Below are 13,808 nucleotides of genomic sequence, written 5' to 3' on the forward strand. Positions count from 1 at the left end.
AAACCATTGAGGAGGAGGGGTGGTGGTGGTAGTAGTAGTGAAAACCATTGAGGAGGAGGGGTGGTGGTGGTAGTAGTAGTGAAAACCATTGAGGAGGAGGGGTGGTGGTGGTAGTAGTAGTGAAAACCATTGAGGAGGAGGGGTGGTGGTGGTAGTAGTAGTGAAAACCATTGAGGAGGAGGGGTGGTGGTGGTAGTAGTAGTGAAAACCATTGAGGAGGAGGGGTGGTGGTGGTAGTAGTAGTGAAAACCATTGAGGAGGAGGGGTGGTGGTGGTAGTAGTAGTGAAAACCATTGAGGAGGAGGGGTGGTGGTGGTAGTAGTAGTGAAAACCATTGAGGAGGAGGGGTGGTGGTGGTAGTAGTAGTGAAAACCATTGAGGAGGAGGGGTGGTGGTGGTAGTAGTAGTGAAAACCATTGAGGAGGAGGGGTGGTGGTGGTAGTAGTAGTGAAAACCATTGAGGAGGAGGGGTGGTGGTAGTAGTAGTAGTGAAAACCATTGAGGAGGAGGGGTGGTGGTGGTAGTAGTAGTGAAAACCATTGAGGAGGAGGGGTGGTGGTAGTAGTAGTAGTGAAAACCATTGAGGAGGAGGGGTGGTGGTAGTAGTAGTAGTGAAAACCATTGAGGAGGAGGGGTGGTGGTGGTAGTAGTAGTGAAAACCATTGAGGAGGAGGGGTGGTGGTGGTAGTAGTAGTGAAAACCATTGAGGAGGAGGGGTGGTGGTAGTAGTAGTAGTGAAAACCATTGAGGAGGAGGGGTGGTGGTGGTAGTAGTAGTGAAAACCATTGAGGAGGAGGGGTGGTGGTGGTAGTAGTAGTGAAAACCATTGAGGAGGAGGGGTGGTGGTAGTAGTAGTAGTGAAAACCATTGAGGAGGAGGGGTGGTGGTGGTAGTAGTAGTGAAAACCATTGAGGAGGAGGGGTGGTGGTAGTAGTAGTAGTGAAAACCATTGAGGAGGAGGGGTGGTGGTGGTAGTAGTAGTGAAAACCATTGAGGAGGAGGGGTGGTGGTGGTAGTAGTAGTGAAAACCATTGAGGAGGAGGGGTGGTGGTGGTAGTAGTAGTGAAAACCATTGAGGAGGAGGGGTGGTGGTGGTAGTAGTAGTGAAAACCATTGAGGAGGAGGGGTGGTAGTGGTAGTAGTAGTGAAAACCATTGAGGAGGAGGGGTGGTGGTGGTAGTAGTAGTGAAAACCATTGAGGAGGAGGGGTGGTGGTGGTAGTAGTAGTGAAAACCATTGAGGAGGAGGGGTGGTGGTGGTAGTAGTAGTGAAAACCATTGAGGAGGAGGGGTGGTGGTGGTAGTAGTAGTGAAAACCATTGAGGAGGAGGGGTGGTGGTGGTAGTAGTAGTGAAAACCATTGAGGAGGAGGGGTGGTGGTGGTAGTAGTAGTGAAAACCATTGAGGAGGAGGGGTGGTGGTGGTAGTAGTAGTGAAAACCATTGAGGAGGAGGGGTGGTGGTGGTAGTAGTAGTGAAAACCATTGAGGAGGAGGGGTGGTGGTGGTAGTAGTAGTGAAAACCATTGAGGAGGAGGGGTGGTGGTGGTAGTAGTAGTGAAAACCATTGAGGAGGAGGGGTGGTGGTGGTAGTAGTAGTGAAAACCATTGAGGAGGAGGGGTGGTGGTAGTAGTAGTAGTGAAAACCATTGAGGAGGAGGGGTGGTGGTGGTAGTAGTAGTGAAAACCATTGAGGAGGAGGGGTGGTGGTGGTAGTAGTAGTGAAAACCATTGAGGAGGAGGGGTGGTGGTAGTAGTAGTAGTGAAAACCATTGAGGAGGAGGGGTGGTGGTGGTAGTAGTAGTGAAAACCATTGAGGAGGAGGGGTGGTGGTGGTAGTAGTAGTGAAAACCATTGAGGAGGAGGGGTGGTGGTGGTAGTAGTAGTGAAAACCATTGAGGAGGAGGGGTGGTGGTGGTAGTAGTAGTGAAAACCATTGAGGAGGAGGGGTGGTGGTGGTAGTAGTAGTGAAAACCATTGAGGAGGAGGGGTGGTGGTGGTAGTAGTAGTGAAAACCATTGAGGAGGAGGGGTGGTGGTGGTAGTAGTAGTGAAAACCATTGAGGAGGAGGGGTGGTGGTGGTAGTAGTAGTGAAAACCATTGAGGAGGAGGGGTGGTGGTGGTAGTAGTAGTGAAAACCATTGAGGAGGAGGGGTGGTGGTGGTAGTAGTAGTGAAAACCATTGAGGAGGAGGGGTGGTGGTGGTAGTAGTAGTGAAAACCATTGAGGAGGAGGGGTGGTGGTGGTAGTAGTAGTGAAAACCATTGAGGAGGAGGGGTGGTAGTGGTAGTAGTAGTGAAAACCATTGAGGAGGAGGGGTGGTGGTGGTAGTAGTAGTGAAAACCATTGAGGAGGAGGGGTGGTGGTGGTAGTAGTAGTGAAAACCATTGAGGAGGAGGGGTGGTGGTAGTAGTAGTAGTGAAAACCATTGAGGAGGAGGGGTGGTGGTGGTAGTAGTAGTGAAAACCATTGAGGAGGAGGGGTGGTGGTAGTAGTAGTAGTGAAAACCATTGAGGAGGAGGGGTGGTGGTAGTAGTAGTAGTGAAAACCATTGAGGAGGAGGGGTGGTGGTGGTAGTAGTAGTGAAAACCATTGAGGAGGAGGGGTGGTGGTGGTAGTAGTAGTGAAAACCATTGAGGAGGAGGGGTGGTGGTAGTGGTAGTAGTAGTGAAAACCATTGAGGAGGAGGGGTGGTGGTAGTAGTAGTAGTGAAAACCATTGAGGAGGAGGGGTGGTGGTAGTAGTAGTAGTGAAAACCATTGAGGAGGAGGGGTGGTGGTGGTAGTAGTAGTGAAAACCATTGAGGAGGAGGGGTGGTGGTGGTAGTAGTAGTGAAAACCATTGAGGAGGAGGGGTGGTGGTGGTAGTAGTAGTGAAAACCATTGAGGAGGAGGGGTGGTGGTAGTAGTAGTAGTGAAAACCATTGAGGAGGAGGGGTGGTGGTGGTAGTAGTAGTGAAAACCATTGAGGAGGAGGGGTGGTGGTGGTAGTAGTAGTGAAAACCATTGAGGAGGAGGGGTGGTGGTGGTAGTAGTAGTGAAAACCATTGAGGAGGAGGGGTGGTGGTAGTAGTAGTAGTGAAAACCATTGAGGAGGAGGGGTGGTGGTGGTAGTAGTAGTGAAAACCATTGAGGAGGAGGGGTGGTGGTGGTAGTAGTAGTGAAAACCATTGAGGAGGAGGGGTGGTAGTAGTAGTAGTGAAAACCATTGAGGAGGAGGGGTGGTGGTGGTAGTAGTAGTGAAAACCATTGAGGAGGAGGGGTGGTAGTAGTAGTGAAAACCATTGAGGAGGAGGGGTGGTGGTGGTAGTAGTAGTGAAAACCATTGAGGAGGAGGGGTGGTGGTGGTAGTAGTAGTGAAAACCATTGAGGAGGAGGGGTGGTAGTAGTAGTAGTGAAAACCATTGAGGAGGAGGGGTGGTGGTGGTAGTAGTAGTGAAAACCATTGAGGAGGAGGGGTGGTAGTGGTAGTAGTAGTGAAAACCATTGAGGAGGAGGGGTGGTGGTGGTAGTAGTGAAAACCATTGAGGAGGAGGGGTGGTGGTGGTAGTAGTAGTGAAAACCATTGAGGAGGAGGGGTGGTGGTGGTAGTAGTAGTGAAAACCATTGAGGAGGAGGGGTGGTGGTGGTAGTAGTAGTGAAAACCATTGAGGAGGAGGGGTGGTGGTGGTAGTAGTAGTGAAAACCATTGAGGAGGAGGGGTGGTGGTGGTAGTAGTAGTGAAAACCATTGAGGAGGAGGGGTGGTGGTGGTAGTAGTAGTGAAAACCATTGAGGAGGAGGGGTGGTGGTGGTAGTAGTAGTGAAAACCATTGAGGAGGAGGGGTGGTGGTGGTAGTAGTAGTGAAAACCATTGAGGAGGAGGGGTGGTGGTAGTAGTAGTAGTGAAAACCATTGAGGAGGAGGGGTGGTGGTGGTAGTAGTGAAAACCATTGAGGAGGAGGGGTGGTGGTGGTAGTAGTAGTGAAAACCATTGAGGAGGAGGGGTGGTGGTGGTAGTAGTAGTGAAAACCATTGAGGAGGAGGGGTGGTGGTGGTAGTAGTAGTGAAAACCATTGAGGAGGAGGGGTGGTGGTGGTAGTAGTAGTAGTGAAAACCATTGAGGAGGAGGGGTGGTGGTGGTAGTAGTAGTGAAAACCATTGAGGAGGAGGGGTGGTGGTGGTAGTAGTAGTGAAAACCATTGAGGAGGAGGGGTGGTGGTGGTAGTAGTGAAAACCATTGAGGAGGAGGGGTGGTGGTGGTAGTAGTGAAAACCATTGAGGAGGAGGGGTGGTGGTAGTAGTAGTAGTGAAAGTAGTAAAAAAATATCAAAAAATCCAGCTCCAAAAATCCAAATTATTCAAAATGCAAGAAAAATGGAGACATGTTCTAGATGAGAACACATTCATAGAGGACAGAAGCTTGGACACAGATAGGTTAGTGATTTTGGTCATGCTCAGGGTGAGGAGGGTCAGTCACTGATTCTGTTGTGGAGAAAACAAAAACTGCAGCAGCCAAGCAGGTCTAAAGCTGATATATAGCTAGATACGCAACAGCACAATAAACACTATAGAGACAGAACCCATGCAGAGCGGTGCTACCTTGTGTTCAACAGTAGTAAACCTTTGAGTATAGCCCATGACACATTTCACAGAATCTAAGGAGGAATATGGTTGGAGTCAGTAAGATTCGGGTGCTTGTTGGCTTCATTTTTGGGGGGGGAACAGTGGACAGTACACACTGGCTATGAAAGAGGAATATTGAAATAAAAAGTACATCAAATTATATCAATCCTAAATATTAAGGGTTCTCATCAGCGAAGCACCTGGAAAGAGAGGGTTCATCATTTAGTAGGGAGATGTGGCTTATAACCAAAGAGAGAAATTGAAATGAAAACATGGTCAAAACACTGCTCCCTAGTCTCAAAGCCTCTGAAGAAACATCACAGCAGTTATAATACAATCCATGTCTGCAACTGCAGGTCAGCCAGTCTGAAAGAGACCAGTTGAGGTCACGCAGACACACTCCCTGGTAGAGAACAGTTAGTACACTCAGAACACATCAAAGCCCTGAGTCTGGGTCTAAGGAAAGAAGGTTCATTTGGGAAGGGACTTGGTTATTTGCGGGATGCCGAAATTCCATTCCACAGAGGAGAGGACAGACATTCCAGGAGCCTCCTGCACACAGTACAGCAGCCACCGCAATGTTCCACTGATTGTCTATTAGTGGAGCGACAAGGTGGCTAGAATACCCAGACCGACTTAACACTCTGGACTGGACTTCACCCTGGAAAGACCCTGAGAAAGAACCAGTCCGGTCTAAAATGGGAAAGGTAATTCATTATTGGTTAGGCGGTGAATGTTGACCAACGTAACCAAAACATTGACAATATGTTTACATTTGGGGAGAGAAATAACTTGTTTATGCTCAGTCAGAGACAACCTCTGTTTTTGGGGGGGATTTTAAGCACTACCATCTACCGTGACCATGGGCTTATACTCAAAACATTTACACAGCTACTATAGAGGGGCCAGAGCTGCGACAACAAGGCCCACAAGAGCGCTAGTAGCCAGGGGGGCCAGCCAGGGGGGAGGGGCACAGCAGCAGACGTGACCAGACAACAACGTCAATCCAACGTTCCTCTAGCTCCTCCCTCCCTCAACCTCTATCTTCAGAGAATGAAGCAGAAGCAGGAACAGAAAACAAGATGTGACACAGAAAAAGCCCTTAGAACTCGTGGTGACCTTGTGGGTGTTACAGTACATCCATATACAGCAGTTATGTTACCAAGCAACATGGAAGATATGGTTGTTTTTTGCATTTTTTGTATTTTTTTTAAGAAAAGGAGGGACAAGTAAGAGTGAATGAATTCAACGTTAGGCGAGAGAGTAGAAGAGGAAGATGTTAGATTTTCATGCACTAAGGAAACACACACTCACACCCCACAGTGGAAGAAGCGGTGTTGGCGTCAGTAGCAGTAGTAGAAAAGGCTACATGTGTAGGGCTAGAAACATTGGTTACATCGTGCTGTTGTTGGCTGGAGGTGGAGGGCTGCCGCCTTAGCTGGCGCTCCTGAAAGGAGCTTCCGCTCTGGAAGGCACTCACTACATCCATCTGCAAGGAATCAGAGAGGGTGACAGGAGAGGATAGAGCCCAGAAACCACAGCAAGAGGAGAGGTGAGAGAGAAAGGGCGAGAGAGAAAGGGCGAGAGAGACGAGAGAGAAGGGCGAGAGAGACGAGAGAGAGAGAGGGGCGAGAGAACAAAAGGAGACCAAGAGTGGAAGAAACCAGAGAAAGGTGAGAGAAAAGGCACCAAAATATAATAGAAAGGTATATTTCCCCCCACTCAGAGAGATATAGCAGTAGAGAGAGAAAGGGGGTGAAAGGCACTGATCTGAAGGTTTCTCCCCGAGCCTGATCTGACGCTTTACATTTCCTCATTCAAAAAATCAGCCCATATTCAAACACCTTTCACTCCTGGCCCTTTAAGATACCTGTACCTGCTCTGCATGTGGTCTTCTCAGTATCACACAAAAGGGGCTTCTCTTCATTGACCATCACATTATCATGTTCAACTTAGCTTGTTAGAAAGAGAAATAGAATAGGCAAAAAGGACCTTGCTTGAGCTTTCCAAAGCAAACAGAAAATCCAAGTCAAAAGAAGGATTTTGATGGGAACATGCCAGCTGTTCTCTCAAAGTGCTGAGAGAAAGGGAAAGGGGATGACAAGTGCATAGAGTTAACCTTATGGCTTGTGATTCCTCTTTGGTGGACATCGGTGGAGACGCGGTCAAGGAGGACATTACCTGAGTCTGGATGCGGTTGAGGCCCCTGAACCAGAGGATCTGTCCACGGCGCAGCTCGCGCTCGGCGTGGTCGATCTCTTCCATTTCCTCCATGTCCTCCAGTTCCTCGTCAGGGATCTCCTGCCTCTGGGTGCCGTGGCCGGCAGACTTCAGGAACCTCAGACTTTTGGTGGGGATGGATGAGATCAGCTGGAGGGAGGAGAGGGGCAGAGGGGTTAAGGGCTTATCACAGTCCAAACCGTGTTAGCAATATTGGACCACAAATCCCATCTCTATCACAGAGGACTGACTACTAACATACAGACAGCAAAGGCCCAGGTTACTGGTATATATGCAATGACAGGCTGGACTGCAACAGGTGCACAACAGGCACCCTCACACAATGCGCATCTGTTAACCGAACAACCAGTTTCCACAGGAAGTCAGCTCGGAAAAGAAATGCGACTGATGCAAAAGTAATGGGTTGTTGTCTGGTGACTAGAGTTGCAAAGGGTCGGGACCTTTTCAGGAAATTGTCCATGGGAAGTTAAGCCCAGGAATTTGGGGAATTTTGCTTAAAAATTCATAAAAACAAAGTTTGCTTTATAACAGAAAACTTTTTTTTGTGGGATACACAAGGCAATTCTAGGTCTTGTGGCATTTTTTTGGTTAAACTATCGCCAATTCAATGGAATTGCAGCCCTCTGTATGCACAGTGCACTCTTCCATCACATGTGCAGCTGATTCTCAAGATCTTGCACACTAATGAGATGCTTTTGAGCCCACAGTACTACACTGTCTGAGTCAAGGACTACATGCTTTCTGGTAAGTTTTGATTACAATACTAGGCGGGGTGAATATATCTTATATGACATTTTTGTTAATGAGTAAAATTGTAGCCTACAGCAAAGTGTGTTTAAATAATTTGTTTCAGATAGTTAGTTTTTGCTACCATGTGGATTTTAGCTTGCTAACTGAGGAGTGTTAATTCACCTGTTTCCATACATGTTTCATTTTAAAACATGTATCTTACAAAGAGTTGTTTAATCTAACAGCTTAACTATTTATCTGTACATGGAATTGTATTCGTTTAAAAAAAAAAAAAAAATCATTTTCTTTACAGGGAAACGCCACAGGCACCATCTGATGTGTGGAGACATTTCACTGCAGCTAATGGTGAAGGAAAAGCTGTGTACATTTGCAAATACAGTGCCAAATCATATGTAAAGAATGCAACAAAGATGGAGAATCATCTGGCCAAGTGCATAAAGTTCCCTCATTGCTTACAACAAACAAGCTCTGACAAAAGTCCCTCTACTTCTATTAGAGGTGAAAATTATGAATCAGACACCTTATCGATAGCAACAGCTCGTGGTCCTCCTGGAATCAGATTATTGTTTTTTACTCAATGGAGGAACGTAGTCAGAGAAATGCTGATGAATGTCTTGCTCGAGCTGTGTATGCAACTGGTTCACCTCTGATGCTCACAGGCCATGTGTATTGGAAGAAATTGCTGAATGTTCTTCGCCCAGCATACACCCCTCCAACCAGACATACTTCTACTCATTTGCTGGGTGCAGAGTTCAACAGAGTTCAAGTAAATCATAGAGAAAGCAGACTGTATTGCAATCATCTCTGATGGGTGGTCGAATGTTCGTGGGAAAGGAATAATTAACTACATCATTTCCACCCCTCAAACCAGTATTCTACAAGAGCACAGACACAAGGGACAATGGACACACCGGTCTCTACATTGTAGATGAGCTGAAGGCAGTCATCAATGACCTCGGACCACAGTCTGTATTTGCACTGGTGAGAGACAATGCTGCGAACATGAAGGCTGCTTGGTCTAAAGTGGAGGAGTCCAACCCTCACATCACACCCATTGGCTGTGCTGCTCATGCATTGAATCTGCTCCTCAAGGACATCATGGCACTGAAAACAATGGATACACTCGACAAGAGAGCCAAGGAAATGGTTAGGTATGTGAATGGTCATCAAGTTATAGCAGCAATCTACCTCACCAAGCAGTGAGAAGAATAAGAGCACCACATTGAAGCTGCCCAGCAACACCTGTTGGGGTGGTGTTGTCATCATGTTTGACAGTCTCCTGGAGGGGAAGTCTGCTGATATGGACAGCCCCATCAAGAGGATGGTTGAGATATTTTGGGAGAGAGTGGTAAGCAGCCTGAAACCGATAGCAGTAGCCATTGCACGGATCAAGGGAGACGATGCCTGATGTTCAGATGTAAGAGAAGAAATCCATACTGCCCTGCCCACTTCACTGTTGCTCCAAGCAGAGGAAACTGCTGTTCTGAAATACATCAAAAAGCGTGAAGACTTCTGCCTGAAGCCCAAACACCCCGCAGTGTACATGTTGGACCTCAAGTATGCTGGCAAGAGCATCCTGTCTGGTGCAGAGATCAACAACGCCTATGGTGTCATCACTACCGTGTTCGCCACCTAGGCCTGGATGAGGGCAAGGTTCTTGGCAGTCTGGCGAAGCACACTTCCAAGCAAGGGCTTTGGGATGGAGATGCAATGACAGTCGTGCCAACATATCTTATCGGCCACCTGGTGGAAGGGACTGTGGATCTGAGGCGCCTCCATCATCCTCTAAATCCCACCAACCTCAGCTACCTCAGAGCACAACTGGTCCTTGTTTGGGAACACACACACACACACACACAAAAGCACGCAACAGGCTGACGACCAATGCAAGGGTTGAAAAATTGGTGGCCATCCGGGCAAATCTGAGGCTTTTTGAGCCTGACAACGAACCATCCTCAACAAGGTTGGAAAGTGACAGTGAAGATGAGGCCTCCGAGCCTGATGTTTAAGAGGTGGACATTGAGGTGGTCCAGGAAGAAGACATGGAAGCCTGAGAGGAAGACAACCAAAGCTTTAGTTTCTAGACTATTATTTTACAGATGTATGTAGAATTTTTTGGGGGGGAGATGAGATGGATCATTGGGGATCATTCGATATTCCCTTTATTTATCATTGAAATCATCCCTTGTGAAGAGTCAACTCATTTAATTAAAGTTAAATTCGTAACTAAATCTATATATTCTTTCTATTGGAAGGATTTAATCATTTGCAATTATGCCTACTTACAGTAAGGAAAAATGGTTTGTTTCTGTCTCCATATGATATGGTAAATATATCCAATGCAAAAATATCTACATGGTATTAATATTAATTTGCCTATATTCCCGTTAATTCCCACAGAAAGTTTCCACCTCTGAATATTCCCCAAAATGTGCAACCCTACTGGTGACAAAGCAATGTTTGGTCTGTGATCATGTCCGGCCATTTACTTGCTAGGTCAGCATCACAAAATGCACAACTAATGACATCACAATCAACAACATAAAAAAAAAACAGGAGAAGGTCAACAGGAAATTGTAATACAATAGATATTTCAGAAATAACATGACAGCGCTCAAATCAGGAATTCTAGATCCTTCTGTAAAGATCATCATCCAACTAGCCATTTCAATACAGTGTGGCCATTCAACTACCCAACACAGCCACATTGGGGCAGCAGTGTATCCCTGACGGATGGGGCAGTGTTGGAAAGTTACAGGTGACGCACTTGCAAATCACTGTGTGTGTGTGTGGGTCTTCTTACCTGACCCCAGAGGAGACTGCTAAAGCCCAGAAAGGTGCACCATAGCCACTGGTCGATGCTCAGGCCCACGCAGCTGAAAGGTTTGCCTCCCCACTGCACTATGACTATCTGAGAGGCCGGAGAGGAAAGAAACATATTTAGAGGTCAAGCTCATTTTCCTTCACGGTTTCTTGGTTTGCTGGTAATTCCATTTGACAGATATGCGTGTTATAACAGGTTTCATGTGTACCATGTATGAATATGGTTTGGGTTTCGTTTTTATTGATTCTTTATTTATCCAGGTGAGAGCCATTGAGATTACTAATTTAATTAAGGGAGCCCTGGCCTTTTTATATATGGCGAAGAACCCATCTTCCCTGAACATCTGAAACCCTCTTCTAAGAGCATCTTAAATGAACTCCTAGCACTGGATTTGCTGATCACTACTTTAATGAGGGAAAATGTACTCACTACGACTGTGATGTAGTTGTCTCACCTAGCCATCTGAAGACAAATCAACTAATTGTAAGTCGCTCTAGACAAGAGCATCTATTAAATGACCAAAACATTATTTATTTTTTTAAATGGTGCCTGTTTAAAGCAGTGAGCAACTCCAGCAAGCAGACATGCTACAGTCTGAAGACACTAGACACCAAGTGTTACCTGGATGATAAAGGTGCCAAAGACGATGGAGCAGAAGATGAGGTTGTTGAAGATGCCGTCGAAGACGTTGCGCTCGCCGTGGATCTTTCTGGCGTTGATCTCGTTGAAGAGCTGCAGGAGGACGAAGGTGTTGAAAATAATGGTGTAGTGCTCTGAGGGAGGCGAGTGGAGGGGTGCGTACCGCCCGCTGTCGATGTCAAAGATCTGCTCACCTGGGAGGGGGAGGAGAGAGAGAGAGAGAGAGAGAGAGGAGAGAGACGGGGGAGGTGAAGCGTTGACCCACTCACTACCTTTTTGAAATATCTTTATTTTATCTAGATCACGTGTCAAACTCATTTCACAGAGGGTGTCTGCGGGTTTTTGCTCCTCCCTTGTACTTGACTGATGAATTAAGGTCACTAATTAGTAAGGAACTCCCCTCACCTGGTTGTTTAGGTCTTAATTGAAAGGAAAAAACTCAAACCTGCAGACACTAGGCCCTCTGTGGAATGATTTAAAGGTAGACTCAGTGTTATGATGTAGATGCACAAAGGAAACAGTATGGTGGGTCAATTTCCACAACTACTAAGAACGTTGAAGCATAAGGCTCAACTTCACCTCTGTTTTGGTCCGGTGGCTACCACGCACTAACAGCGTTAAAACGAACCCTTGCACATGTGCAGATACTGTGTGAGAGCAAGTGCTGCATCTTGCTCATCAGAATATCTGTGCCGCTGCTTGTGGTAGTCCCATTGAGATCAGAACACCTCTTTCACGTCAAAAGATCAGCAAATTTCACTTAAACGTTCAAATGTTCTCAGCCTTCTGCCGACTGAGGTTAATCTGACACTGGACAGTGAAATGTGTTGTTTTGCAGCCGTTGTACACGCCCCTGGAGCAACTTAAGGTTAAGTGCCTTGCTCAAGGGCACATCATCAGGTTCTTCACCTTGTCGGCTCAGGTATATGAACAAGCAACCTTTCGGTTACTGGCCCAACGCTCTAACCGCTAGCTTACCTCCCGCCCTAGTTAAGGTGGCAGTAAAGATGACACCATCAGAGAGCCAGTCAATCAAGACCGCCTAATACCCATGTGAAATTCCATGGCATATGGAAAGCTGTTTCAGCTCAGTGTGCAATTAGAGTGAGATGCAGAGAATGAAAAACACACACGCTTCTACACAGACACACTCTAGTACTTTACCTACGAAGAGCAGGGTGAAGATGATGATGAGCTGGTAGACTCCGTGGCCAAGGATGTTCTTCATCATGGTGCGGGAGATGAGCGGCTTGTTGCGGCCGTAAGGCTTCCTCAGCAGTAGAGACTCAGTGGGGGGCTCAGTGGCCAGGGCCAGGGAGGCAAAGGTGTCCATGATCAGGTTCACCCAGAGCATCTGGACAGCTTTCAGAGGAGAGTCCTGGCGGGAGAGAGGGAGGTAGGAAAAGGATAGGGGGAGACAGAGGGAAGGGAGTGGAAAGAGGAGAGATACAGAAAGGGGGGGAGAGCAGGACAGAGAAAGATTACTCATGCAGTCAGTACTACTTACATAACATCCTCCACACTATCCAAACGTCAGACTGTAGACACACTGCACAAATCCAACCAAAGCATTCAAAGAAGTGCAGGCCATAACACGAAGAGCAAATGCTGCCTGAGCAGTGATCATTGAAAGCTAAAAGACTTCAGTAGCCCACACACTGCTCAGAAATGACACAAATGGCTATACAGGTGTCCACTTGCTGACTCACCAGAGCTATTTGGGCTCCAGTAGAGGCAAACCACTTCACACCAGCAGAGGAGCTAACGAGCTACATACGTCCATATACACATTGACAGCTTAGCATGCTAGCAAAGCAGCTAGCTTCATACATTGTGCAGCTTAGCATGCTAGCAGAATGGCTAGCTACACACAGGTAAACACATTAGCATCTACACTAGCATTCAGTGTGTGTGTGTGTGTGTGTGTCTCTTGACCCATGTGGCCATCTAGTAAATGCTCAGCCACTCATCACTCATTATCTCAAAATTACAGCACTGTTGGATAATGCACACAGCTCAGGCCTGGAGCTTTAAATAGCTGTTTGTTCCGTTTCTATTGCAGGCCCATTTACCATTGTTTTACGCCTGGATGAGCACTAATTTGGCGGCTGCTGTGACCAACAGGTCAAATAGGGGTGGATGATTGCTACCTCTAGTCAGAGAACCTGAAAAGCAGCTCTGATCCAAGGGAATACATTACAATAAATTGGTTGCTCCATTTTGTACTGCCTCAGTCATTGTGGATACACACACACACACACTCTTGAGTCATAGGTGACAAATCTTGCCATTCAAGCTAAGGGAGGATAGATCCTGGTGCTGCTCCTAAGAACCAAACCCTCTAGTCCCCTCTGAATGCAAATCAAAACCAAGAGCACAGCGCTTAGTTTTTCTGCATATCACATACAATGAGTCATATCAACGCGCGACAGAGCTGCGGTGCTGTGCTCTGCTTGTTTCAGCCGAAGGTGGGGGAGGAGCAGGTGTGTGTGAGTCTGTGTGAGGCATGGAGGGAGAGAAAGTAGCCAAACCGACACGCGCTAGTTAAACTATGGCAGCAACAAGTTTGTCTATCTATCACACCATCGGGTGAAACGGATGTGTAGGCTACATGCCAGTCCTTTTTACGGGCGCACTCATAACTGTCATAAAACTTGTATTAAAAAATAAATAATGCATTTTCTTCTCATTTAACCTTTAACTTGGCAAGTCAGTTAAGAACAAATTCTTATTTACAATGACGGACTAGGGACA

At 46.8% G+C, this 13,808-nt stretch overlaps 1 protein-coding gene across 9 annotated transcripts in view; it reads right to left on the reverse strand.

The window, feature by feature from the left end:
• LOC110515537 (plasma membrane calcium-transporting ATPase 1) overlaps positions 1-13,808 on the reverse strand; it is a 62,520-nt gene that overhangs the window by 7,847 nt on the left and 40,865 nt on the right. For 3 of the 9 annotated variants that reach the window (XM_090213637.1, XM_090213638.1, XM_090213640.1), the window contains exons 17-21: positions 12,219-12,432; positions 11,037-11,248; positions 10,395-10,502; positions 6,782-6,970; positions 5,997-6,089 (exon numbers count right to left, since the gene is read on the reverse strand). In XM_090213637.1, the coding sequence (XP_090069763.1) occupies positions 5,997-6,089; positions 6,782-6,970; positions 10,395-10,502; positions 11,037-11,248; positions 12,219-12,432 (816 nt within the window). Of the gene's footprint in view, positions 1-5,914; positions 6,090-6,781; positions 6,971-10,394; positions 10,503-11,036; positions 11,249-12,218; positions 12,433-13,808 lie in introns of all 9 variants that reach the window. The other 6 variants (XM_090213644.1, XM_090213646.1, XM_090213645.1 and 3 more) reach the window with 2 other exon arrangements.

Source organism: Oncorhynchus mykiss, chromosome 21 (genome assembly GCF_057628025.1).
Source record: "Oncorhynchus mykiss isolate SJ-2025 chromosome 21, ASM5762802v1, whole genome shotgun sequence".
In the NCBI taxonomy this organism is placed as follows: Eukaryota; Metazoa; Chordata; class Actinopteri; order Salmoniformes; family Salmonidae; genus Oncorhynchus; species Oncorhynchus mykiss.